This window comes from Chionomys nivalis, chromosome 20 (assembly GCF_950005125.1).
Source record: "Chionomys nivalis chromosome 20, mChiNiv1.1, whole genome shotgun sequence".
Lineage (NCBI taxonomy): Eukaryota > Metazoa > Chordata > Mammalia > Rodentia > Cricetidae > Chionomys > Chionomys nivalis.
In genome coordinates, this window is record NC_080105.1 from 15,997,527 (window position 1) to 16,025,238 (window position 27,712).

Consider the following 27,712-nt stretch of genomic DNA (forward strand, 5'->3'; position numbering starts at 1 on the left):
GGCATCCTGCCTAATCTCTATATTTTCATGTCATACAGCCTGAAACCTAAGTGTGTCTGTTTGACACTTTAACTTTCGTCTTCCTGAAAACTTCCACCCTTCTGAGCTACATCAGCAAGAGCTCAATGTTGAAGGGCTCTCAGTAAACAACCATAACTCTCGGTCGCTGTCCACTTCTCCCATCTTGTGAATTCATTTTCTAGGTACCGCTCATGAATACAGCTCCTGCCCTGACGATGCGATCTTCCAAAGCCTGGCTCGCGCATACTCTTCTTTCAACCCCGTCATGTCTAACCCCAAAAGAGCTCCCTGTCGCAAGAATGACGACGACAGCAGCTTTGTCGATGGAACGACCAACGGGGGTGCATGGTACAGCGTCCCGGGTGGTGAGTTTTGCTCTCTGATTATGTGAACTTGGCTTCCTTTAATTACCATGTAGACTCAGAAAGGGATTTCCATCTATAGAATTTTCATTGTTCCCCAGCTGTTTAAAGTAGATGGAACTTACAGGTGGCTCAGCAAAGTTATTATTACACATTACTTTGTTTGTATTGAATTAAAATGGGTGTGCTAATATCTGAAGGAGTACACTGAGAAACTAGAAAGAGAATGGTGGTAAGGGGCCACTTTTCAAGTTCAGCCTTCTGCGGTAAGAGAACATCTTTATATCAGGTTGTCATGCCTTTCATTGCAAGCAAGTGTGCATCTTAGAGGCTGTGCAGCAGTCTTTAGCAGACCTTGTATGTGGCTTTAATGAGAATGGTCTCCATAAGCTCATATGGTGTATGATGATTCACCTGGCAACAACACGCACACACACACAGCGAGAGAGAGAATTTCATAATTCCCTAAGAAAATGTCCATGTTCTCCAGCTTTCCATTGCACACGTTTCTTGTTTTCACTCATATCTTGCATTTGGACAGATAAGATCTGGTATATCTGGTATAGTCTCTTCCCCTCCCCCCCGGTAAGTTGAGAAGTATGGTCTCTGTGAAATTTAGGATTTGAAGTACATCAAATACATCTAGTGGAGAGTGATAGATCTTCATTTTATATTTGAAAACAATTTTGCACTTTGACCCCAGATACTGGCTTTATTCACGATAGAGAGAATTGGCATAAATCACATGAGAAGAGAACCTCAATCGAGGGAGTGTCCAGATCACATTGACCTGAGGGCGTGTCTGTGGTGACTGTCTGGACCTTTAGTTGATGTGGGAAGATCCATTCTGTTGTGGGTGGGATATTCCCAAGATGGACAGTCCTGAGCTAGGTGAGACAGGAGAAAGCTAAGTGAGAGTCAGCAGGCACAAAGTGAATTCGTTTAGTTTTAAAAAAGAAATCTTCAACACTTTCTTTGGAGCAAACTTGCTAAGTGTATCACCTGCATAATATGAACTAATATGTACTAACAAAGCACTGATAATACTCACAGTAAGCATAGCAATGCATTAGCCAATCATTATGTCCCACAGTAAACAGTCAAGGAAAGCTAGGAGGATCTTTAACTCCCTGTCATCATTTTATTTCAATTGTTATGACAAATCTGATGACCAAAAACAGCCTGGGGAAGGAGAGTTCATTTGGCTTACAGTTCTGGGTTGCAGCCCATCATTGTGGGCACTCCAGGCCAGAGCTTAAAGCATCACTTTCCTTGTCAGGAGCAGAGAGAGGCTTCTAGCCTTGGCCTGATGCTCTCTGTAAAGGGCCCAGACAGGAAGGTCATCTCCATTAGAGAAGAGAGACATCTTGGGCTGCTCCATTGTTTCTGGGAGCTGCTATCAGCTATTCTCCAGGAAGTGGGGTGGGGTTGGGGCAATTGTCAATTCTTAAAAGCCAACACAGCAATTTGAAGGTTGATACTTTGGCTTCAGGAAAGCAATCTGGTAAGCAACAACATACCCAGTGAATCTGAACAATATCCTAATTAAAATTATTCGGAATATCAAATCTTCTCTGTGGTCTATTTTGCAATACAAGTAACATTATGTTGAAAACAAAGTAGATATGCCATGTTTATTGAATTAATATTTGATGTTACAGATCTTATACTACGATATATCCTATAAATCATGCAGCATGATAGAGTCCTAATCCCTCAGGAATGCACTTTGATGTTGGTTGGGTTTAGAACATAATAGCATGTCATGTCGCCTCATTAGTCTCTCCAAGTTCCTGCCTCAAAGGAAGGCAGCTTAGAGGGGCGCACATTTCTTTACTAGGTCAAGGGATATGATCTTTGAGCTTGTCTTTCCTGAAGTCTACTGAGAACTGTGGGGTGTGGGTGGCATCTGGTTTTGCTCCCACCCTACAACGTGGATGCATTAAACTAAATGATCATTTAAAACACAAGAGGTTGTTCTTTTAAAATAAGAGTCTCCCAAGTATGTTTTCGGTTCCCCCATGGGAGGACATTTCTGTGCAGATTCCTACAGGGCCAGTCTTCGACTCAAGCTCTCAGCTGATCAGGACAGCATGTGGAGAGTTACCACCACTATGTGTACATATTGACTCTTGGTCTGGTGCTTGTGCAGGAATGCAAGACTTCAATTATCTGAGCAGCAACTGCTTCGAGATCACTGTGGAGCTCAGCTGTGAGAAGTTCCCACCTGAAGAGACTCTCAAAAGCTACTGGGAAGACAACAAAAACTCCCTCATTAGCTACATGGAGCAGGTAAACCCAATATCCAGCATCAGCTGATGGAGGAATCTTTAACCTTGTAGTATGTTAGACTCATTAAATGGTTTCTGTTTGGGGAGGTCCATCTGAATGGGGGTGCTGCTATGGGAAACAGATGTCTGTGGTGTCTCAGGAGAGGTTTATATGCTAGGTCTTATGGTTCATGACTGCTTGCTAAGAGCTGACTACATGGGAGAACATTCAAATGAGACATCTTGGTTTCCTTTATTCATACTGTGCCAAGCAAGGACAGTCTTAAGACACTCTCTTAGCGGATCACCTTGGGCTTTGAAGGGTGCGGGGCAGAGCCAGGATATAAGTGAGGTGAATGAGTCAGGTAGGTGTAGGATGATTGCTGAGTGAGTCTCCTGGATTGTGTGCCCCAAATGCCTCACTCACCTCTTGGGAGACTCAACTGGATCACAGGTGATACTCTATTGAGTCCTTAATATTTCTCAGGCATTGTTCTGAATGTCTTACATGTAATAATTATGTAGTGGATCCTTGTAGCAATTCTGGGAATCATATGAAATCACAACCACCACCCTCTTCTGTGAATTAGATGAAGAATCTGATACCAGTTTTGCTAGGTTATGCACTAAAGACCTGAATCCTGGAAGTCTTGTTCTAGAATTGTCCTGCTGTCAGAGTCACCTACATGTCTGATTGTAGGTGACCTACATATCATTGCAAAATGTTGGTATAGAAATTTTAGGGTATCTAACAGTCTGTCAAAATGAAATCAGTTACCTACTCGGAGCGGTCTTAGCGTTTCTATCCCTTCTATAGTATATACAGATGCTGGTACCAGGGAATAATAGTGGACAGTAATAGTGGATATCACTCCTTGCCCACAGAGACCCAACTGTCTTCAAATTCTATTCTCCATGTGGCCATTTTCACCTGCAGTCCACTTGAATGATGTTTATTTCACAAATCCCTGCTCAGATAACCAGTTGTCTCTGTCATTTTTGCACCTTTTGGAAGTTGCCTGATTGAGTTTCCTGTTTACTCAACTACTATTATTTCCCTTCTCAGGTCTTTGATGGGGTTGAAGACTAGATCATTGTAGTTACTTTCTTCTCATGATTTAGCCAAGTTATTATTATTTTTTTTTTAGTGGTGCAATGAACTTTATTGATGGTATTCAAGAGAGTAGGGCTCCCTAAGCCCCTCCTGCTATTCTGTGGGTCTGGGATGGAAATTGTGAGGGAGATGCTCAGTGTTAAGGGTTAGTTAGGACAGGGACTGCTCAGCAGCTGAGGGCTTCTCTCTTGCTGTGTCCTTGCTGGGATGGGTGGTCCAGGGCGGGCTTCTTACTCCTTGGAGGCCATGTAGGCCATGAGGTCCACCACTCTGTTGCTGTAGCCGAATTCATTGTTGTACCAGGAAATGAGCTTTACAAAGTTGTCACTGAGAGCAATGTTAGCCCCAGCATTGAAGGTGGAAGAGTGGGAGTCACTGTTAAAGTCACAGGAGACAACCTGGTCCTCAGTGTAGCCCAGGATGCCGTTTAGTGGGCCCTCGGATGATTGCTTCACCACCTTCTTGATGTCGTCATACTTGGCAGCTTTTTCCAGGCAGCATGTCAGATCCACTATGGACACATTGGGAATAGGAACACGGAAGGCCATGCCCGTGAGCTTCCCGTTCAGCTCTGGGATGACTTTGCCCACAGCCTTGGCAGCACCAGTGGATGCAGGGATGATGTTTTGGGAGTGCCACAGCCATCTCATCACAGTATCCCAGAGGGGCCATCCAAAGTCTTTTGGGTGATCGTGATGACATGGACTGTGGTCACGAGTCCTTCCACGATGCCAAAGTTGTCATGGATGACCTTGGCCAAGGGGGCTAAGCAGTTGGTGGTGCAGAAAGTGTTGCTGACAATCTTGAGGGAATTGTCATATTTGTCATGGTTCACACCCATCACAAACATGGGGGCATCAGCAGAAGGGGCGGAGATGATGACCCTTTGGGCCCCACCCTTCAAGTGGGCCCCAGCCTTCTCCATGGTGGTGAAGACACCGGTTGACTCCACAACATACTCGGTGCCGGCATCCCCCCATTTGATGTTGGCGGGATCTCACTCCTGGAAGATGGTGATGGCCTTCCCGTTGATGACAAGCTTCCCATTCTCAGCCTTAACCATGCCTTTGAACTTGCCATGGGTGGAATCATACTAGAACATGTAGATCCTGTAGTTGAGGTCGATGAAAGGGTCATTGTGGCAACAATGTCCACTTTGCCAGAAGTGAAGGCAGCTCTGGAAACCAGGCGTCCAATACGGCCAAATCCGTTCACTCCAACCTTCACCATCGTGTCTCTGGAATGAGGCTGGTACTGCAAGAAAAGAAGCGACTGTCTCCAGAACAGGGAGGAGCAGAGAGCCTAGCCAAGTTATTTCTAATACAAGATTTGACTCCTTAGGATAAGATAACTATTGAAACATTTAGCATATGTTTTTTTGCTTCATTTTGTATATGCTAGTTGTAATTTCCATTTTTATACTTAATATTTATTCTTAGGGTTTATAGTATTGTATTAGGCTTAGCACTCTTATTTTAGACAAAAGGGGAAGGTGATGTGGGAACTCCTTCAGCCAATAGCCTTTAAGATACCAGCCCATTTTGGCCGTGGTCAATATACTATATATACAGATATAAAAATGTGCATGACCCCTTGGCTGCTGGATTCGGTTCTTGTTTCCCTGCTCATGCAGATGACCGCAGATCTGTGAGTCTACCCCTAAATAAAGAAGCCTTTATTATGCTCCATTCTGAGCTAGTAGGGGACTATTATTATAATCAACAACACACCATAGACAGTCTAGACTAATCAAATGGATTCAATATAAACAAATATCCTCAAATAAACATTTAGCTATGCCCTAGATTCTTGCCTGTGGCCGAATACCCTAATACAAGCAACTTAGGAGAGAAAGAATTTATTTAGTCTCAGAATTCCAGGTCATAGAATGTTGTGAGGAAGTCAGGAGGCAGAAATATGAAACAGCTCCTCGTGTCCACAGTTAGGGGCAGAGGGAATGCCATGCATGCATCTGTAGGTAGCTCGGACCCAAACTTACAGCATGGCATTTCCCACTTTTAGGCTGGGGCTTCTTACATCAATATAATCAATTAATATAATCCAGAAAATCTGGCAGAGTCATGTTCATAGGCCAACCTGAGTCAAGTAATTTCTCATTAAGAGAATGATTCTTAATTCTTTAAGAAAATAATTCTTAATGAAATTAATAATTCTACATTTTATGAAGTTGACAATTGAAACTAACCGAGTGATTTATGAATATAAATTCATATAGAAATGTACACATAAAACCAACGCTTATTTTTGTTCTATTTATTTATTTATTTATTTGGTTTTTTGAGACAGGGTTTCTCTGTATCTTTGGAGCCTGTCCTGGAACTAACTCTTGTAGGCCAGGCTGGCCTCGAACTCACAAAGATCCACCTGCCTCTGCCTTTCGAGTGCTGGGATTAAATGCGTGCGCCACCACCGCCCGGCCTGTTTGTTGTTTTAAACAGGATCTTAACTATGTAGTTCTGGCTAGCTTGAAACTCACTGTGTAGACCAGGCTGGCCTCAATCTCAGAGATCTGTCTGCTTCTGCCTTTTAAATGTTAGGATTAAAAGTGTGCAACACTATATTTTAAAAGCCAATGGTTCTTAAAAAGATTTTTTAATGGATTATTTGACACATATCAGGTATCAAATATAATACCTTATCAAACAAGATTTATAAAATAGATCCATCAATGATGACTTTTGGTAAAGAACACCTATTATATAAGTTTTTAAAAGGAGATCAAAAGACTTTTCTGTTGCATTTAACCATTAATAATTTTGGATAAATTACATTTGAAAATAGTGAGTCATAGTGACCTTATAATAACTCTAGTAGGAAAGTCTCCAGAATGTTTTGTCAGGAGAACTGTTTCTCTGAGGTCAAAAATGAACTGTTTTATTTTATTATTTATTTATTTGTTAGAAGAAGTCAAATGGGTTCTTTGTGTTTAGATTTCGTTTGCCCATTTCTTTCCCAACAGAAATGTATAAAGTTACTTTTATATCCCAGAAACCCTGGGAGGTGTCTGTAATGTATTTTCTTGGCCAACAGACCTCTCCAACAACGCAAATAATCCCAATGAGACCAAATCAGACCGAATTAAAAGATACCCACGTTTAGTAGATGACAATTCTCCTGGGTGGCCCCTGGAAAACATGGAGAAGGAAAGAGAAAAAAGGAGAGACCACTGAGAACCCAGAGACCATGTATTCATTCTCTGGGTGGAGGGGGGCAGTTTAAATAGCCTGTGGGAGTGGTCTCGACCTTCACTGGGGAAGGTTACCGTTTGGCGGACTTTCTTTCTTTTTTTTTTTTTTTGGTTTTTCGAGACAGGGTTTCTCTGTGGCTTTGGAGCCTGTTCTGGAACTAGCTCTGTAGACCAGGCTGGTCTCGAACTCACAGAGATCCACCTGCCTCTGCCTCCCAAGTGCTGGGATTAAAGGCGTGCGCCACCACCGCCCGGCTGGCGGACTTTCTTGACCCTCCTTGTGGAAGGGGTCACCGTTTAGTGGACTGGGGCAACTCCCAGGGGAGGGAGCTTATACCAGGAGCTGGAGTGAAGCCCCTAGGCAAACAATCCAGACGTTTTTGTAAAAAGCGGTGCCAGGGAGCTGATGTGACGCTTCTGACCAAGTAGTGTCGGTTGCAGAGACCGTCTTTCAGAAGGGTCTGACGTAGTGAGTGGGGTCATAAACACGAGTGAGTACCTAATCACGAGAGGCTGTAAATGCTGAAATAAGGGAAAACTACAGGAATCACTGCAAAGGTTGGACACAGAAGGCTCCTTAACTCAGTCACAGGGGCTTAGAGCTGTTTGGAAGATTCCCTGTGGTTGCTACCATTGAGATCGTCACCTTGAACCACAGTTAAAAGACAGGTTCTGTTGATGCCTATACCTCTTCAGAAAAAGTATAATCCAAAGCTAAATAAAACGTGAATCCATCCTATCGGGAGAGGGAATATTTGCCCTTTCCACGTTGCAGATTCGTCTTATGGCAGAAGCGAGCTGAGAGCAGAAGGGACGGAGTCACGTGGCGCTGTTTCATGCCAGGTGGAAGGAGGATTTGCTCCGATCTGGCATCAGTGCTATGGTGCAAGCTGTGTAGAGACAGGAAGAGGCCTTTATGATAAAAAGCGCTCAGGTTGCGCCACGGGATGCTCCGGTTAAGGAATCAAGGGCCCATGAAACCCCATGAAGACTGCTGGCAGTTCTCTGCCATAATCGCTTTTTTGACAATGGTGCTGATCAGGGAATGAACACCTGGGCCTGAGATCTAAGTAAGGCCTATGTTCCCACCTCCTGGCAAATAGGTGATTAGGTCTGGTTTTGCCGTTGGTGCAGAGGCCATTTCCTGCAGAGTTTCAACAGGGATGTTTGCAGGAACTAGACGTGTAAAGATAATTAGAGCCAATGGCTGGAAAAGCTCCGCAGTAAATCGCTTTGCAAGAGCTTAGATCTCAAACATTCTCAAAGAGTGTCTCAGACAGCTCCCGGGAACACTCCAATTAATACCATCTGCCGTGGACCAGTTTCGACAAAATGTGCAAGTTGCAGGGTACGAGCGTGCGGATTAGAATTATTAGGCAAAGGGAACAGAGATATAGGAGAAATAAGAGACTGGAATACAGGAGAGTACCAGGGGCGACACCCAGTGAATACTAAATCCGCCTCATTTATCCTTCCAGACGCTTAAATACTTCACTCCAACGGGGTGGGGGTGGGGGCAACAGGCTTCATTAGCATGACATAAGGAATAGACTTAAAATCTCTGACCTCTGGTCCTGGAGGAGCAGATCTACTTCACACTCTAAATACTAGTTAACCACAACCCCCCCAGGCCAGAATCTCTCATTATTAGTCACGCCTGTTAAGTTCAAACTCTCTGACTTCCAGACAAGACTGAACAGGCTGGCGTCTGTGTGTGTCCCTACAGCCATCTAAGGATCCTGGTAACAATGAGCTCCTGTCCTGTCCCAGACTCCACTTTCTGCAGAATTTACAGTGTGTAAGCCACTCGGGGGACCGACACTTCAGAGGTGTTTAAATGCGACCGTTACAAATAGACCTTAGACCCCCTCCCCCCCCCCCCCGGAGAATCTCCCTGGGGAATGGAAATGTCCTGAAGTCTGGGGAGAGATTACCGCAAAAGGGGACCAGAAAAACAGGAGGGGACAAGAGCAGCTTCTCCAAGCCGCAGTGAAATGCGAGCTTCGTGGTTTTCTTTGAAAAAACATAAAACGATAGAGGTTCCTAGTCTGAATTCCCATCTACGCACTTACGATGACTTGCGACATTTCTGGTTATTTGTGCCATAGCAGGAATTTTCAAACAGAAAATTTTCTACGTCAGAAAAAAATAAAGTTTAAAGAATAGTAAAAACATTGACATATCAGAAAAATTGCTCATAATTGATATGTAAGAAGAAGATGTTTAGAGGCAGGAGGATATCTGTGAGTCCAAAGCTGACCTGATCTGCAGAGAGAGTTCCAGGACTGGCAAGGCACGTGGTGAGAAAAGCAAAGGAGTTCAATGCCATCTTTGGCTTTTGAGGTTAGAGAGACAGCTCCGCAGTTAAGAGCCCCTGCTGCTCTTACAGAGGACCCAGGTCCAGCACCCACATGGCAGCTCGCAACTGTAAAAATTTACATACATACACACACACACTAAAAAAAGTCTAAAATGGGGAAAAACATTTATTATTTGATCATGTATTTCACTACATATTCTAAGTTCTATGTGATTGATACAAATAGGAGAAGTCATGAACTTAACTCAGCATATTTATGCCTACTGCAGACTAATCTCAGCTTTTGGGGGTGATTGCAAGAATTACTTTTCAATGATAAGAGAAATTAAAAGTTTCATCTTGTAAAGCTTCACAAAAATCTGTGATGTCAAAGTCACAGTGTCTCAAGACAGACAAAGCGCTTCTGGGCAAGCAATCCTGCTTTCACAGACTGGGGTCATTTTGAATCTTGCTCATCTATTCTCAAGGAAAAACCCTCATCGTACTTGGGAAATTTCTCATTTGTGATATGTCTAGTTCTCGGAGCTGTCCGGATATATTCCTCGGCCTTCTCTACAGTCCGTCTGATGAGGAATGACGTGCTCACTTTTCATTCAGAAACCTAACCTTCCTGTTTCCTGGCTCAAAGTCAATGGTTTTCAGTATTTAAGTTTTGGCTGGCTGGTTCAGAACCAAAAAAGTAAGAGATTCTCTAGGCTCTGAACAAAAATTTAAGTTGTAAATTTTCCTCTCACTAAACCAGCTGCCATTGAAAATGGTCATTTGTTGTTTCTGACAAATGCAGCTTAAAAAAAAAAACAAAACCAAAATAAAACAAAACTAAAAATTGTCCCAAGAGGAAAAAAACCTACATGCTATTTTTTTAGAGCTTCAGAGATTTAAAAAATGCAAAAAAATTTTATAGAGAACTGCAAAATCATACATGACTTCCAAGTTTATCTTCAATAATAAAAGGGATGTCTGGGATTTATTCTATGCTCTGTAGGAAAATATTTAAACATCTTAGGAACAAAAGGGATTTTACTTTATTTATGTGAGACAATGTCTCCTGTATGGCCTTTGAATTCCATTTCTTCCTGAAGATGACCTAAGCTGCTCTCCTGACCCCACCTCTGTCTGCCTGGGATTATAGGCATGTACTCTATGCCAGTTTATGCAATGCTGTGGTTTCAGACATTAAAGTATCAAATATAATTAAGGAATTCCTTAATTGCATTTGATTTTCTAGAAGGTGTACTGCCTACAGGTTTGAATTGGTCTGGGGAGATGGCAGTTGGTAAAATGTCCGTTGGGCAAGCATGATGCCCCCAGTTTGGATCTTCCACGTAAAGGCAAAGTTTCTGGCACTGGTAACCCTGGTGCCAGGGCAGCACAGACTGGGGGATTCCCAGAGCTCAATGACTAATGGCTGTAGACAACGGTCAGTTCCATGTTCAGTGAGAAATTCTGTCTCAAAATACGGCAGAGAAAGACACTTGGTGTGGACCTGTAGCCTCCACAGGCATGCGTGTCTGCACACTTGCATCTGAATGCATACAGAATACAGGCTTAGATAAGTCATCTTATAAAGATTATAATATAGACGTTTTGCAGTTTGCATCGCAGTAATTGGCTGCTGACTTAATTCAGAGGGATTGTTCGCCGTAGAATGGCTTTCCTTTCCATCCTGAATTGGTATTCAGTTTTCAGTCCGAGTTCACGGATCTATCATGCCCTTATTTTCAGTCAAAACCATGTTGGAGCTTGAAGCAAAGGCAGGCACAGCGTAGGTCTTGTCTTTTCTTCCAGCTCAGGTAGCATTAATCGGCTGGGTCGTGCTTGTCAACTAATAGCACTACACAAGGTTTGAACAGCCGACCCTGTTTGTCAGAGAGAGACAGTACTGAAAGATGCGCAGGCTAAAATGTCACCAACACAACAGTTTATTTATTTTTTCCCTTATTCAGAATGTCCTTTAAAATCTTTGTTTGATACAGAACATGGCATTCATTCTCAGAAGGTGACTTCTTATTTGTGGAAGAGCCCAGAGAAGAGTGCGCACAAACATTTGCGGGCAGTTTGTCCGGTTCGTTTCTTAAACAGTGAGGTTTCAGTGTATTCCTAGAAAACAAGGGGATGATTGACATGAAACACCATGTAAAGCCATTTCTTTTATGAATTTTTTGGCTGTTTTTGACCTTCACAGATACACCGAGGAGTTAAAGGTTTTGTCCGTGACCTTCAAGGTAAACCGATTGCCAATGCCACCATCTCTGTGGATGGGATAGACCACGATGTCACTTCGGGTGTGTATTTACTGTTATTATTGTTGTTGTTGTTACTGTTATTTTGCCTTGATCAGGACAACTACTAATTATCATAAGTATAATTATGTGCTAATTCTAATCATAATTTAATTGATTCATCTGCCTTTTTGCCTACTCGGAACCCCCAATTCTTTCTGTGAGAATAAACAGAAACCCAGGAAGTCTGCAGCATGTAGACGTCTCGAACCAGCAGGTGGCGCCCTTTCCCCAGAGCAGGCAGTCCTGTCTGCACCCTGCCCTGTTGCTGCGAGCTGTGGAAGTTGAGTTCCCAGCATATGGTGTGTCTGAGTACCCAGCATGAACTTCTATTAAGCTCACTTTACTTTAACCACGACCCACTGGAATCCTTTAACCAGAGAACAAGGATAGGAACAAGAACTCTCTTCTTGGTCCTTAGAATTATTTAACCGTTACTTTATTTTCCAAAGCCCCGTTGTCGTGTAAAATTAATTTATACATTTATTCAACAATATGCATCACTGTCCCACCAAGTCTCGGGATGCTTTTCCAGCCAGCATTCTGGGAACCATGCTAGGATCCTACTCCCCTGCGCCCCTAGCAAGGGTAGGACGCAAGCCTGATGTCCTCGGGCCATACGATATCTGTTCTGTTAACTCGGGGATGCTCTTTTCTTTCCATCCCAGGATGGATATCTAATCTAGGGAATAATTCCTAGAAAGGAATGAAACGGAGGATCTGTAAGCGTTACAGCTTGGAAGGGAAAGTTTTCCCTAATAAAGTGTTGGAACTCTGAGGGGAAATCCCCAACCCCAACCCCGGTATTACAGCTCTACGCAGATTGCCTTCCTCAATAAAGTGTGGGATCTCCGAGGGAAGAGGATTTCCCTATATAAGTGTTCCAGGTCTGAAGGGAAAGGTGTCCTGCCCATCGGGAGCCAAGGAATACCACAGAGTCACACCTCCTGATAAACCTCACACAAGAGCTTTACTGGGCGAGACATAGGAAGGTGGCTGCTTCTGCTCTGGTGAGGAGCAGAAATGAACCAAGCAGGAGACAGGTGTCTCTAGGGGTTTTTTTTTTTTTTTTCTCTCCTCCTCAGGGAAGAGTTTTCCTGGGTAGAGAAGGTGAGATTTCAAGTCCTGAGTTTAGGGCAAGCCTAGGAATTGTTGAAAATTTGAGCCCAGGGATTGGTGGGTTTTCAAACCTGAACGTGAGCTCAGATCTTTTATCCCACAGTTTGGGCTGCAGCAATAGTGCCTTTTTGAGGCTAAGGGCACACAAAGGAACGAGAAATGAATCCTAACACAGAAAATCAAGTGTGTTGTGCTCGATGCCCAGAGATGCTTCAAGAGGGACAGAGTGGTCAAAGATGTCCAGTAAGATTGCTCTTGTGAGTCAGTCCCTGGATTTAGCAGCATGGAGACTCTTGACCAAACCTCTATCAACAAAGCGGGTGATGTGAGTGGAGCTGGTCCAGGGCAGACCAGGGAGAGAGCCATAAGTGCCGGAAAACATTGACAATTTAGTTAAACTTTGTTGTGAAGTGCAAAGGATAAATGCATTAATGACAGAAGGGAAGGGCTGGGTTTGCAGGAAGACAAAGAATCAGAGAATTTTTTTTTCTTACTTTTTTATTTTTAATGACAAAGTAACTTACAGAATGCCAACTGAGAGTGAGGGCAAGGGGGATGTGTTAGAGACACAGGCAGAATGGAGAGTGTAAACTGCCCAGTAGGCCTTAGTTACTCAAAGCATGAACCGCTTAGGGGTTTCAGCATCATCCCGGGGGTTAGGTATGCGGAATCCAAGGTCTCAGCCCTGGGCTGGTCAATCAGACCTTGTATTTTTTTTTTTCAAATCAGCTTTCCTGTTTGACATGTATCTGAGTATGAGAAGAACTGACGCAGAAAATGGGAGATTGATGGGCCAGGGAGGCATGGGAGAAAGCTACCACCATCTGCCTGAGCAAGGGTGGTGTTTAGGGATTAGAAAGTGGCCACTGTCGGTGTTTGCCCAAGCTTCTTACAGCCGTGTTGGTGTAAGCAGAGTACAGAGTGGTAGTTTGTCATGGTTCTTAGATCAAGGGAGAAAGACAGATGAGCTAAGGTCCATGCGTGAGCTCAGTGTAAGGGGCTATGGAACCCAGCCTAGGTTTAGAAGAAACACAGGGTGTATGGATGAGATTGATTCATAGGTCTCCTTAAGAATTCCAAACACAGTTCCTGAATGACATTGCAGATTGATGTCTTATACATCTTTATAAATCTTTTGAACTTGGGATTATTGTCAAGGACTCAGGGGATTCTAATGAGGTTATCTTGGGCTATGCTTTGTAAACATCAATCTAGAAGACCCTTGGGACCTGAGCTCTTTACCTGGTAAGAATGAAGATATGGTGCCCAGGTGAAGCTTACTGTTTGGGGATTTTATGCTTCTTCTTACCCATGTTACTCCTGATGTGTAACATGAGGGCTGGCTTGTTTGTTGTTGGGGTTTTTGTCCCTCCTGGTACCCTGCAACTGTTTAGCCCCAAAGAAAATCACATATAGGTCTCCATAAATTATAAGCTGATTGGTCCATTAGCTCTAGCCTCTCACTGGCTAACTCTCACATCTTGATTAATCTATTTTTTTGATCTATGTTAGCCATGTGGCTCAGTACCTTTTTTCAGTGGGGCAGATCACATCCTGCTGCTTTTGTGGTCTGAGCAGGAGTGGGAGGAATCAACTTCCTCCTTCCCAGAATTCTCCTGTTCTCATTACATCATTTCTACTTCCTATCTGGTTTTCCCACCTATATTTCCTACCTGGCCAATCAGCGTTTATTTATAACATGACTGACAGAATACAGACAATTCTCCCGCACCACTGATGTGATGAGAAAATTCATATATCATAAGGCTTATTAACTATTTAGCATGGGTATCTTTGATCTAGCTCTCAGACATGAGGCTGGTGGGGAGACATTTGCAGTCTTTCGCCTAGAATTTGCTCCGTGAAAGTCAACCACGCTAATGACGTACTCCATCCTGAGCTGATGTGACTGCCAGCATCCTTTGTTGGTGTGACTACCCTTTCACGTGTGTGCCTGGCTTTCATGTTCTGTTTCCTGCAGCTAAGGATGGGGATTATTGGCGATTGCTTGCGCCTGGCAACTACAAACTCACGGCCTCAGCTCCCGGCTACCTGGCAATAACAAAGAAAGTGGCGGTTCCTTTCAGCCCTGCTGTTGGGGTAAGTTGTCATGAAAGCAGCTGAGAATAATAGCCATAGTCTAATAATAACTCAGCACTTGCCACTGTCAAACACATTTAAGAAATTTATATTTAATCTTTACTCTAGCCCTGCAAGGTGGGCATCATTATTTTCTCCATTTAACAGACAAGAAAACTGAGGTCTAATAAGGTTAGGTGACTTGATCATACGCTCTTGATTCTTGAAGAGTTTCATAAGAACACTTAAAAAGCAATACTTAAATTTTAATTTTAACTTTCTAACTTTGATTGCAATATAAATGGAATTCTGTGCTGGCTATCTCTCTATCTGTAGAATCCAGCACGGTTCCTTACTCAATATGCATGGGAAAAACATGCCAGTAAGATAATCTTAGGCGTTAACTAACATCTGTTATGAACCCTTGATGAGGGCTAGGAAGATGACTCTCACAGGAAAGCACTTGCTCCCCAAGTGTGAGGACCAGAGTTGGATCCCCAATCCAAGAGGGTGTCCCGCAGACATGTCAGCCACCTGGGATCCATTCCCAGCAGACATGGGTACCCTGTTGGAATCCAGTGCTTGGAAGGAAGAGATGAGGGAGCCTCAGCAAGCTGCCAGCTAGACTGGCATATAAGTTGCCTGTGGTTCCTGCCCCAGAGAGTAAGGTGAAGAGCGACAGAAGACTGTGGATGTCAGCCTCAGGACCATATGGTAGCCTGCAGTGTTTCCAGTAATACGACTTGCTTGGGGGAAACTTCACTGTCATTTTGTTTTCATACTAGGAATTCAGAGTATAAATCGCTATTTTGTGTGTGCTGTGTGGTGCACTCGTGTGACTGTCCTTCAGACCCGCTGAGCAACGGCTCACACTAGTTTTTGCAAGCAAAGGATATTGGGCTTTGAAAACAGTTTATTAAATTTGATTGCGTGTGTATGTACATGGGGCTGTGTACTGTGAAAGGCAGGAAGCAGATTTAGGCACAGGGTGGGAAAGGTTCAACTCTTTTCCTTCCTAGTTTTTCAAATAGTGCAAGAATGTAGCGAGTGTAAAATTACACCTAAATAAGCAGGTACTGAAGTAGGCATATCAGGGAACACTTAGTTCCACGTAGCATGGGAGGCGGAGGAGGAGTGGGTGGAGACTTGGAGACTGTGACCAGATCAGCATTCATTCATTCTGTGTGGAGAGGTTCTCTGTAGACTGGAAGGAGACCTCTACCCCCAACCACCACCATTCACAGCACTTTGTAGATGACTCGCCAGCACACTGAGCTGCCTTCCATCAGTTCAAACCCCAGCCGGGACAGAATTTGAGGTTGACAGGCAGAGCTTATGAGATAAAGGGCTGTCCCGGAGGGGAGAAGATGGGTGTGGATCTCACAAAGCTAGAGCCCTTGGAAGCTCTCACATTTAAGCACTTTCGGAGCAGAACTGACTTCTGATTTTGGTTCCTATAAAAGCGTATTTTGTTTATTACAGATTAAAAAAAACTTAACTTGATTATACTGTACTGTAAAAACTGCATTTGATGGCAATCTGTTATCTTTCCCCTCTTCAGGTTGACTTTGCGCTGGAGTCTTTCTCTGAGAGGAAAGAGGAGGAGAAGGGAGAATTGATGGAGTGGTGGAAAATGATGTCAGAAACTCTAAATTTTTAAGAAAGGCTTCTGACTGATTGCTTCAGTCTATCTATATAACGTGGTGAGATGCAATGCGGCTCTCTTAGTTTAGATTGTGCGCCGTTGATATTTAACAGTGATTTATGTTTAATCATTTCAGTAGTAACTGATATTGCTTGAGTGTACTCCGATGAAAACATACGGTCTTGACCTACTTTGTTCTCCCACTAGCATTCTCTGCTATCCCCATGTAGCTGAAAAATAGAGCTCTTTCAATGTCACTGGTGACAACGTCCCAGAAGGATGCCGGGAAGAAGCCAATGGACGTAGCGAGGCGTTGTGAGCACTGTGCTGCAAGTATCACGTAGTTCCGTATAACTTGTCGTTTGTCTCCATGCCGACGTGCTTGTATAAGCATGCTCCTGCTAATGTACCTCTGCTGGGAAGAAAATGGATGTATTCCAAAGCAGTTTTGAACAGAATGAAAACCCACTTCCTGCTTGTATTTTGAAGAGTGGTATCGTTTTATTAGTCAGCCTGTGAATGCCCCTTCAGAGTTTGGGGTTTTGTCTTGATTGCAGATTGGCCCAGAATTGCATTGTGAATGAATAAAGGTTTAAAAACAATCCATGGTGTTTGTTTTCTCTATGATTTTTTTTTTTTGTCTAACACTATGGTTTCATGGTGAAAAAAGTATTTCCTTCACAGTGCCTCTTGTTTGTTTAGTTTTTACATTGGAAAAAATTTATGCGAAGCTGTGTGCAGGCTTTGAGTGCATTATCGTGTTGAGCAAAAGGTTCTGATTTCATGGAGTTTACAAAAAATATCTTATTTTTATGTTTAATTATGTCTACATGTATGTGTGTGTGTGTGGATTTGTACACCTGAGTGGTTTACAAAGGCAAGAAAAGGGTTTCAGATTCCCTGGTGCTGGAGTTATAGGTGGTCGCTGTCTCCAAACATAGATTCTGGAATGTGGCTCTGCCTCTCTGGAAATCAATATGTACTCTTAATTGCTGAGCCATTGCTCAAGCCCCCTGATTCTGTGGATCTTAGTGGATCACTTGTGGATGCAGACTTTAAAGAAACATATACACAGTTATTGTGTGAGTGTGTGTTATCAGCAGGAAAATGAAAGGATGTGGCAGGAAGGAACGATAGCGCATCCTAGCTGAGACTGGGTGAAGGAGTCAGTGGTGACCTCTTAATGCACACAAACCCAGAATTACACTATGTAGGAGCAATGTGGAAACTGAGTATAAACGTGTGTATGTGTGTGTGTATGTGCCACTGGCAAGATTGTGGTGTGGTTGGTTAATGCTCCAGGTATAATAAGGGCTGTGTTAAAATAACAGCAACTGCCAGCCTGGTCTACAAAGTGAGTTCCAGGACAACCAGGACTATTACACAGAGAAACCTGTCTCGAAAAACCAAAAGCACAACAACAACAAAAACCCAGCAACTGCCATGATACCAAAACTCAAATACTTAGAGGCTCAAACAAAACAAAAGTGTGTTTAATGCTTATTAAGCAGTTCTGAACTGAGCAGAAGACAAAAATGAGGTGGCCTTTCTCCACACTCTGTGAGAGCAGAGTCCACGACCCTTTTTTTTGTGAAAGACATGCCATCATCTTGTGCTGTCTATCAAAGTTGCATTGGTGGTCTTCTTCAGCACAGCCATTGGGAAAGGGGGAAAACACCCAAAAGGGTATGTGAGTATAGTTTCACCAATAGGCCTGGGGATGCTATGCACTGATTAAATAACATGGCCTAGAATTGCATTCCTGATTGCAAGGGAATCTGGGAAATGTAGTCTAGCAGTATAACTAGAGTGGCAAGAAAGCATATACTATTACACATTGCTTAGAATTATATTCCTAACTGCAAAGGCACCTGGGAAATGTCATCTAGCGTTATTCCTAAAGAGGTGAGGTGAATTCAGACGGCATGAAGATCTAACAGTCTGTCAGTTGGCTGGGCCCACAGATAAAAGAGAAGTGGGAAAGAACAGCATTTTTGAAGGACTTAGCAGAAAGGAGGCCTGCAACGGAGGGATGTGCGTGGTGGTAAGTAGAGCCTGGGAGACAGGTGATCTCACAGAGCAGAATTGAAGGTTTGGGATTTTGATCTTAACTGAACATTCTTTAGCTGGGAAGGAACATGACCTAGTTTATACTTTAAAGATCATTCTGGCTACTGTGTTGCAAATAGAAGAAGGAACAGGGACCAGGTAGGAGTCTACTGTAGGGATCCAAAGGAGGTGCCAGGTAAGGCTGTGACAGTGAAGGTAAGGCGTGGTGGGTTGGGATGTATTTCATAAGTAGGGTTGACAGGTCTAATGAGGAACCCGTGTGAATGGTGAGAGATGGTGGTTATGAGAGATGAGTCGGTGCTTGAGTAACTGGGTGCTTGTTATGGGTCCCATGAAAAGAAATGGATTGGGAAGTATGAGAAGCAAGTAACTTCAGTGCAGGGATGTCAAGTTTGTGATGATAGACAAATGGAGGTGCTGAGTCGGTGGCTGGGTTTTCCATGCTAAAAGTTTCCAAAAAAAAGATTTGAGATTGGACATAGAGATATGGACATGACTGGCCTGGGCTCAAAACTTAATCATCCCGATTGGAACACGAGAGAATGAAAAGAGCACACTAATTACGTGCAGACAATTGGAGTGGTTCAGCGCTCTCTGGGTAGTCTGTGGACTCTTGTCAGCACTGTGGAGATGCTTTCTAAAACCATTCAAGCACATATAATCTCCCATGAGGAGCCCTTAGAGTTAGGAAAAACAATAGGGCTGAACCCTAAGGAAAATCAAGTTTCTGCTGCCCATGGTTTCCATGTAACACAAGACAGTTCCCCCCCATCCTTCCTGACCTCTGCTTCTTACAGTCTTTCTGCCTTCTCTTCCGTGATCTTTCCTGTGCCTTATGTTATAGATGTCCTACGTTTAGATAGACATTTTTATAGACCACTGTTTTGAGGGTTGAAAGCATTCCTTGTAACAAGCTTTCTTGTTGGGCTATCTTTGGACTACCAACTCACAAACAATGACCCAATGACCCAGAGACTTATTAACTATGAAAGCTTCCCTTACGTTAGGCTGTTCTCCAAGTAATTTATAGTTTAATTAACTCATATTTTTAAACCTACGTTCTGCCATGTGGCTTGGTTACCTCTTCTTAGGATGGCACATCTGACTTGCTTCAAGTCTGCCTGTGAAATCACATGCCTGGATTCCTTCTCCTAGTTTCTCTCTCTCTCTCTCTCTCTCTCTCTCTCTCTCTCTCTCTCTCTCTCTCTCTCTCTCTCTCTCCAGAAGTCCCACCTACCCTCTCCTGCCTAGCTATTGGCTATCTAGCTCTTTATTAAACCAATCTGGTGGTACCTTATGCAGAGATACATATTTACAGTGTAAATAAATATTTCAAAACTGTTCCTGGGTTTGAAATTGATTACTCGTTGTGGGAAAATTTCTCCTTTCTTCTATTTTTTTTGTTGTTATTGTTCTTGAGGGTACTAATTTTGTTCTCTTGGAGTCTTTTTCCCATTCACTCAGGACCTAGATTCGAGGAGGCCCCACCCTATATACCTGTGTCATTTGCAATTCCCCTTGCTCCTGTTGGAGGGAGGAGAGCATAGAACTAATTGAACTCATTACGTTGTCTGGAGGTAATGTGTCCATTCTATTCACATATTCTTAATTGGGATTGGTGACACAGACTTGCCTAGCTGAACCAAATGCAGGAAATCCATGGAGAATCATCACTGCCTCTAGAAACCAAATGGAATAGTCACACATATACAAGAAGCTGGGAGTGGATTCTGGGTGGTCTTGCCTTTTAATCATTTGGGGTGCCCAAGAACATCACTTAAACGCAAATTTTTTGGACACATACATGCATAATATACTTGTACATATGCACATACATAAATGTATTTTCTAGGTTGGTTTTGAAGTTACTATGTAACCCAAACTGTCCTTGATTTGAAAGCAATCCTTCATTATCAAGGTTTTAATGTCTTTCAGTTTTACCTAAGGGGAGGTAGATTATATGGGGTTGGGAAAAAATTCCTTTCCCTGGCTTCATGGCAATGTGGTGAGGTAGCTATACTGAAACAAGACACCCAACCTTAAGTCTTAAACCTCACTCATTCTTTGAGAAGTTGCTTATCTAATTGTTAGGTAACACCGGGTATGCCAATCAAGGGGAACTAATTTATCAAAAGCCTGAAGTACCCAAGCCCCCTTTCCTTCCTAGAGTTAGATGCAAGCTTTCCCCTGGAAAGCTCTTGTAAACTTTGAGGACTTTTCTGGTGTGGTGAAGGAGGCCAAGCCGATGAGCACAGAGAATTAATAGAGTAACGGGTAGAGTTAACAATTTCTTTAAATAATTTATCAGTAAGAAAGTTGTGTTAGTATACACCTAGTCTATTTCCCAGCTGGTTCTAAATGAGGAAATGGAAGATATGGGTCTTATGTATTGAACCCCCAAACTCCTCAAGGACATAACATTTCAATAGTTTCATATCACTTCTTTTTTCAAAAGTGAACTTTAAACATCATCACCATCTTCCAAGTGTTTCACATCTCTTACTATAGTCCCGGATGAGCTTGATGTGGTGGCACAATCTTTAATCTTGGCACGTGGGAAGCAGATACAGGTGGGTCTCCAGGAGTTTGAAGCCAGCCAGGTCTGAATAGCAGGTTTCAGGACAGCCAGGGCCAGGTAGAGAAACCCTGCCTCAATAATAATAGTAATAATAATAATAACAATAAAAAAACCAAAATTTAAAACCGCACTAAAAAATATTAACCTGGATGATAGGTCATTTGGGGAATGTTTTTCCACACTGTTGCTAAACTTACCATAAATAAAAACAAACTAAAATATGCGATGTGGTTTTTATTGGAGATGTAAGTGAAGGGTCTCACACATGTGGGTTAAAAGCAGCCAAGTCATGTTGCTCTAGGTAACAACAATCAGAAAGGGAGGGGCCTGAGAAGTTGATTTTAATTCAATAACACTTTTGAACTTTTTTTCTCATGGGCAATGAAAACCAGACACATCACTGTGCAGGGAATAGCTACATAGACTGATTTCCAGTTCTTGACATAAACAAAGAGAAACATTATTTGCAGAAACAGAACTCTGAACTTTGGTATTCATATTTTATTTATACAGAAAGTCTCTGAAATCTTCCCATGATTTCATGTGGGAAAGTTGAAAAAAAAAACCCATCATTTAATACAAGTTGTTCAGCTCCTCTTTTCAAGGTTCTCATGAGGATTGTCTTCTGTGGTTAAAATTGGAAGGCATTTGGTATTTCTGCCTCAAAAATGTCAAGATAGAATGTTTTCTGAGTTTTGTGTCTCACCTTGAACATACACAAAATTCTGGTTTAGATATTTTAAAATAAATGACAGTCTAGGTTTTTATAAGTGCTGCAATTCCTTTCCAGCCTCTCCCACCCTCCCTCCCTCCAAGATGATTGCTGTGTGAATGAATTGACTCAATTATGACTTAGTTTTCAGGATATGTGTGGTGTTATATGATTAATTTATGTCAGGGTAAAATTCCCCAGGGATCTGTGTTTGTAAAACAGGACAATTATCTGGATTTTGTAGGGTAAAGGCCACCAGAAGGACACAAGCTAATGCTGGATATAATCTATAATGGTGACTCTGAAGAGAATAATCACATTGATGAAATTTATTAAAAGTTTTCCTATGTCAGGAGCTATAAGACTCTAAAGTATTGGAAGGATTCTGTAGTTTTATTCTTTTTTTATGATTTTAAGCTAGTTTGGTTCTGCTTGTACTTTCTTCATGTTTATTCCTCCATTCACACAGTGCTTTCGAAGAATCATTCAGTAATTACTAGGTGTTGAGTTCTCTTCCTGGAATTGGAAAATTGCTTTATCCTGATCTGAGAGATTATGATCATGACTGTTTTTGTCATTATCATTCTTATTGTCATCACTGTGAGCATCTTCATCATCTCATTCATCCTCACCACCATCGCTGTGAACATCCTCACCATCTCAATCATCCTCACCACCATCACTGTGAGCATCCTCACCTTCTCAGTCATTTACACCACCATCACTGTGAACATCCTCACCATCTCATTCATCCTCACCACCATCACTGTGAGCATCCTCACCATCTCAATCATCCTCACCACCATCACTGTGAGCATCCTCACCTTCTCAGTCATTCACACTACCATCACTGTGAACATCTTCATCATCTCAACCATCTTCACCACCATCACTGTGTAGTTGGGAGCAAGACTCCTTGTTTGTCCCAGCCACCCAGGTAGCTTACACCCGAAATAATTACACAGAAACTGTATTAATTAAATCACTGCCTGGCCCATTATGTCTAGCCTCTTATTGGCTAACTCTCACATCTTGATTTAACCCATTTCTAATAATCTGTATAACACCCCGAGGTCGTGGCTTACTCAGAAAGATTCAGCATGTCTGACCTGGCAGCTTCACGGTGGCTCTCTCTCTCCCTTTCTTCCCAACATTCAGTTCTGTCTACTCTGCATACCTAAGTGCTGCCCTATCAAAAGGTCAAGGCAGTTTCTTTATTCAACCAATGAAAGCAACACATAGAAAGAAAAACCTCTTACACCATCACTGTGAACATCCTTACTATTTCAGTCATCCTTACCACCATCACTATGAGCATCCCCACAACCAGCACTGTGAGCATCCTCACCATCTCAATCATCCTCACCACCATCACCGTGAGAATCTTTACCATCTTACTCATCCTCACCACCATCACTGTGAGTATTCTCACCATCTCACTCATCCTCACCACCATCACTGTAAGAATATTCACCATCTCAGTCATCCTCACCACCATTACTGTGAGCATCTTCACTGTCTCAACCATTCTCACCACCATCACTTTCTTCTTCCTAACTAGGAACAGCCTCATGAGCATCAACTTCTGTCTGTCACTATCCTCACCATCTTTCTCTTCTTCACCGTTCCTGAGCAAGTATCTTGTGCCACATTTCATGTAGAGCACTGAAATGCACCATTTTCAGAGCACCTTTTATGGTAAGAACTCTTTCAGTATTCTCGTGTAACTAATGAACAAAATAATTTCAAATGAAGTTCCTTACCTCAATAAGTTGGTAAACAGCGGTGCAAGATTAAAAGTCCCATCATCCCATCAACTTGTCTTTGAGTCCATCCTGGCTTGCTTATTTGGCATGATTTTATTTTTCTATTTAATGCATTCAGCTGACATTTTCACAGATGTCAATGGGTATACTCTGGTGTCAGGTAACTCCTTATTGGTTATTCAAAAAGAAGATGTTTTAAAAACACCATTTAAGTAGGTGCAATGTCTTGTATCATAGCTTCTTGCCATGAGAATTTCTGGAAATCTAATTAGCTCAACCAATTTCCGCATGGAAATGGTGATGTTTGGCACAGATGTTACACTTACTGAAGACAGACATGTTTCAGGATTTATAGGGCAGGCCAGGCACTTACATCATCCCAACAGAGGAAGACCCAGAACTGCACCCTCCCACTGTCTCCCAGCTTCCCAGTGAGGGGAGAGATTTCCTGGGAAGCCACACAGATGCTGGTCTTGGTCGAAATTTTGTCTTACAGTTATAGTCAGGTTATGGTCAGGGGAAATCCACAGAGGTGGACTGCCCAAAATGAAGAACAGGAGTCTTAAATCAGGTGGGAAACTGATGCCAATATGACCTGAAGACAAAGTCAGATACTCGCAGCCGTGCACAGTGAAACTTCTGCTCAGTGAATAACCTAGAAAGAAGGCTGGCTGTGAGGGTCCTGTGTAGCACATGTTAAACATATCAGTATATGCAAAGAATATAACTGACTGCATATAATGTGCTCAAAATGAAATCAAAGTTAGTATTAGCACTTCTATCTCTCAGGATGCCGCTATCATTTAAAGCTATGCTCTTAGCTCTTGGGTGTGTGTACCTGATGGTGTGTGCATGTGTGTGTGCTGATGTGCATGCATCTCTGTGTGAGAATGAGTGGAGACTGGAGGGTGACTTTACAGTCTTTCTCAATCACTCCCCACCTCATATCTCTCATTGGAATGTGGAGCTCCCTGGCTGAGCAAGGCTAGCTGAGCAGCAGTCCCCAGAGATTTGCCTGTTTTTTGCCCTTAGCCCTGGGGGTGCAGACATGCTCTTCCAGCTTCCTTCTTTCCTTCCTTCCTTCCTTCCTTCCTTCCTTCCTTCCTTCCTTCCTCCCTCCCTCCCTCCCTCCCTCCCTCCCTTCCTTCCTTCCTTCCTTCCTTCCTCCAACATGCATTCTTGGAATCTGAATTCAGATACAACTGCTTGTATGCCAAGCACACTGTTGTCAGAGTCATTCCATTATTCCCTGAAACACTATTATTTTTACAGTTAAAAATAAATGAAATGACTTGATATTAAGAAATTGGGGCCTGATCTAGGACACTAAAGGCCCACAGTTGGGAGTACTTGCATATGAGGTAAATGCTTCCTTATTGGAAAAGGGATATGGTATAATATTGGGGTTGAAGGAGTACTTGGTTCCACTTAGATATCCCCGCTATAGATCAACTTGAGTTCAGCGCCCTGCACTTGATGAGCCTGCCAAGAGCCTTGAAGGAACAGCAGTGAGGACAACATAAGGACACGGATGGGATGTCAGGCAGAACGATTTTAGCCTTCAGTCATAAGCCCAAGTACCACTCACAGCAGTCCTTGAAAGCCTCTGGAAAATGAGATGCATATTTTCTATTTCCTACTCTTTAGTCATCTGCTACTTAATATCAAGACAGAAACATGTTTAAAAAAGAGAGAAGCTGGGGGTGGATTACATGCCTGTAATCCTAGCACTTGGCAAGCTGAGACAGGCTTTTCACTGTGGATTTGTGGTCAACCTGGACTATGTACTGACTTTCAGGCCATCCTGGGCTACAAAGTAAACGAGCTTAAAAACAAAAGAAAGCAATTTTCTCTCTTGCTTCCACTTAAATATCCCTGTCTGAGAAAGAGAGAGAAAGAGAGAGAGAGAGAGACAGACAGACAGACAGAATAAATTGTTAAATAAATCAGTGTTTCTGCAGAACAGTCACCCAAGCACCCACTGGAGATGAACCGGTGATCTAACCCATTTCTAATATTTTGTATAGTATTATGAGCTGGCTTATCAGGGAAGATGTTAACCTGCGTCTGTCTGGGATGGGAGAATCATGGCGACTCATTGACTCGGCTTTTTTCTCCCAGCATTCTGTTTTGTTTACTCCACCCACCTAAGGGTTGGCCTATCAAATGGGCCTAGGCAGTTTATTAGTTAACCAATGAAAGCAACAGATAGATACAAGACCCACCTCCATCATTTCCCCTTTTTCTGTTTAAACAAAAAAGAAAGGTGTTTATTTTGACATAGTAAAATTATATATAATAAAAATAGTTATCAAGCAAGAATTATAGTTATAATATTTATATCTATTTTATTTTTATCATAATTAAGGAAAATTATAATTAATTATTTTTTAATTTTATCAAAGATTCCAGAAGGATATAATATTAATTAAGTAAACAAGAAATAAGAAATTTTAAATTTTAGAAATGACAGAGATATCTTGCTGTCTGGATAGTTATTCAAAGTTCTTTTGTATTGTTGGGGCATCCATCTTTAGCCTATAGGCCCATAGTTTTCAGCAGACATTTTTATGAAGCAGGAAAATTCCAAAGATAGTTTAGTCATTTTTTGCTATGTCCTGTAGAATGTCTCGTAGATTCTTTTATGAATCAGGAACCCTTAAAGCCCGGCTAGCTCAGTTGGTAGAGCATGAGACTCTTAATCTCAGGGTCGTGGGTTCGTGCCCCACGTTGGGTGCCACTCTGTTGTAATAGGGGCTGCGGGGCTGTGTTTCCAACATCTGGCTGCCCGCATGGCTAGCTTATGTCCCAAAATAATTACATGGAAATTGTATTCTTTTAATCATTGCTTGGCCCATTAGTTCTAGCCTCTTATTGGCTAGCTCTTACATATTGATCTAACCCATTTCTAATATTCTATATAATATTATGAGCTGGCTTATCAAAAAAGATCTTAACCTGCGTCTATCTAAAATGGGAAAATCATGGCGACTCATTAACTCGGCTTTTTTCTCCCAACATTCTGTTTTATTTACTCCACCCACCTAAGGGTTGGCCTATCAAATGGGCCTAGACAATTTATTAATTAACCAATAAAAACAACAAATAAATACAAGACCCACCTCCATCAAACCGGTATAAGACGACGAAGTTTATCCAGATGTTCTGCGTGCCTGTAATGTGGTGTCTACCTGCAGTTGCTGCCGAGAGAGTGAGTGCTGTGTTTGGCCGGCCATGAGCAGCACACATCTAAACAAAGACATACCAATGTGAACTTTAAATAAAACCAGAGCTTCATCACTAACCAATAATCGGACACGGACGCAGCCACGGCTCTCCCTGTTTTACTTCACAAACTCCCGCGACACCTAACATGCGCCTGTCATCATTGTTGTAAAACGGAGAGATTAGTCTTTTCCACGTGCTTCTTTTTCAAAGTGATAGCATGACAGAGTCCCTCTCTTCAAATCAGTCACGGACCAACTGACAGAATCCCTGGGAAGCCACTAGTTTATTACCCTAAAATAACACACATCAGGGAAAATGACAGGACCTCTTACGGGTAGCTGACACTGGTTTGAGGGTCAAATTTCCCGAGTTTGAATAAAAATATGTTCCTTAGAATTTTCTTCTGGACTCTGACTACAGATGCTCCTTCTTCTTACATCAGTTTATAGCTATTCTAGAAATTTCTGAAAAGTCAGTTCCACCCTGGCAGCCCCAATTTTGTTCCCTGCAGTGGGCTATCTGGGGAGGGGACACAGTAGCCACCCCCATCAGTCACCCACTGCTGTCTTTTGCTATAGAAATCTCTTCAGTTTTCACCTTGGTTGGTTTTAAATCTTGAATTTAAAGAGCAAAATGGTGAGAAAATAATAAAAATTTTATCAGGGCTTCGTGTAACTGTTGCGATGGCTTCTCTGGGTTTCTAAAACAACTGCTGTGAGATTTGGGGTCTAATTATTTGGGGTCTAATTAAAGCTGCAGGCTCAATGGAATTCTTTGCTTAAAACCCAAGATGGACTGGAATGCATATTAAACACACAGAACTACTGTGAAGCCAAGGCTGTCTGTCACGAAGGTAAGAAGGGGCCTCCAGCTCTACACCGGACAGCTCTCGGCGAAGCCCCTGGAAAGGTTCAGGATACTGAGCTGACAAGCAGATA

At 42.5% G+C, this 27,712-nt stretch overlaps 1 protein-coding gene and 1 pseudogene across 1 annotated transcript in view; one reads left to right on the forward strand and one right to left on the reverse strand.

The window, feature by feature from the left end:
* The window catches only part of Cpe (carboxypeptidase E), a 93,527-nt gene extending 76,505 nt beyond the window's left edge, over positions 1-17,022 (forward strand). Inside the window, exons 5-9 of the mRNA XM_057752826.1 lie at positions 204-386; positions 2,536-2,675; positions 11,481-11,580; positions 14,678-14,796; positions 16,337-17,022. Coding sequence (XP_057608809.1) covers positions 204-386; positions 2,536-2,675; positions 11,481-11,580; positions 14,678-14,796; positions 16,337-16,435 — 641 coding nt within the window. The 3' untranslated portion in view covers positions 16,436-17,022. The remainder of the gene's footprint in view (positions 1-203; positions 387-2,535; positions 2,676-11,480; positions 11,581-14,677; positions 14,797-16,336) is intronic.
* On the reverse strand, positions 3,958-4,997 carry LOC130862966 (glyceraldehyde-3-phosphate dehydrogenase-like; annotated as a pseudogene).
* Positions 17,023-27,712: the final 10,690 nt, after the last annotated feature.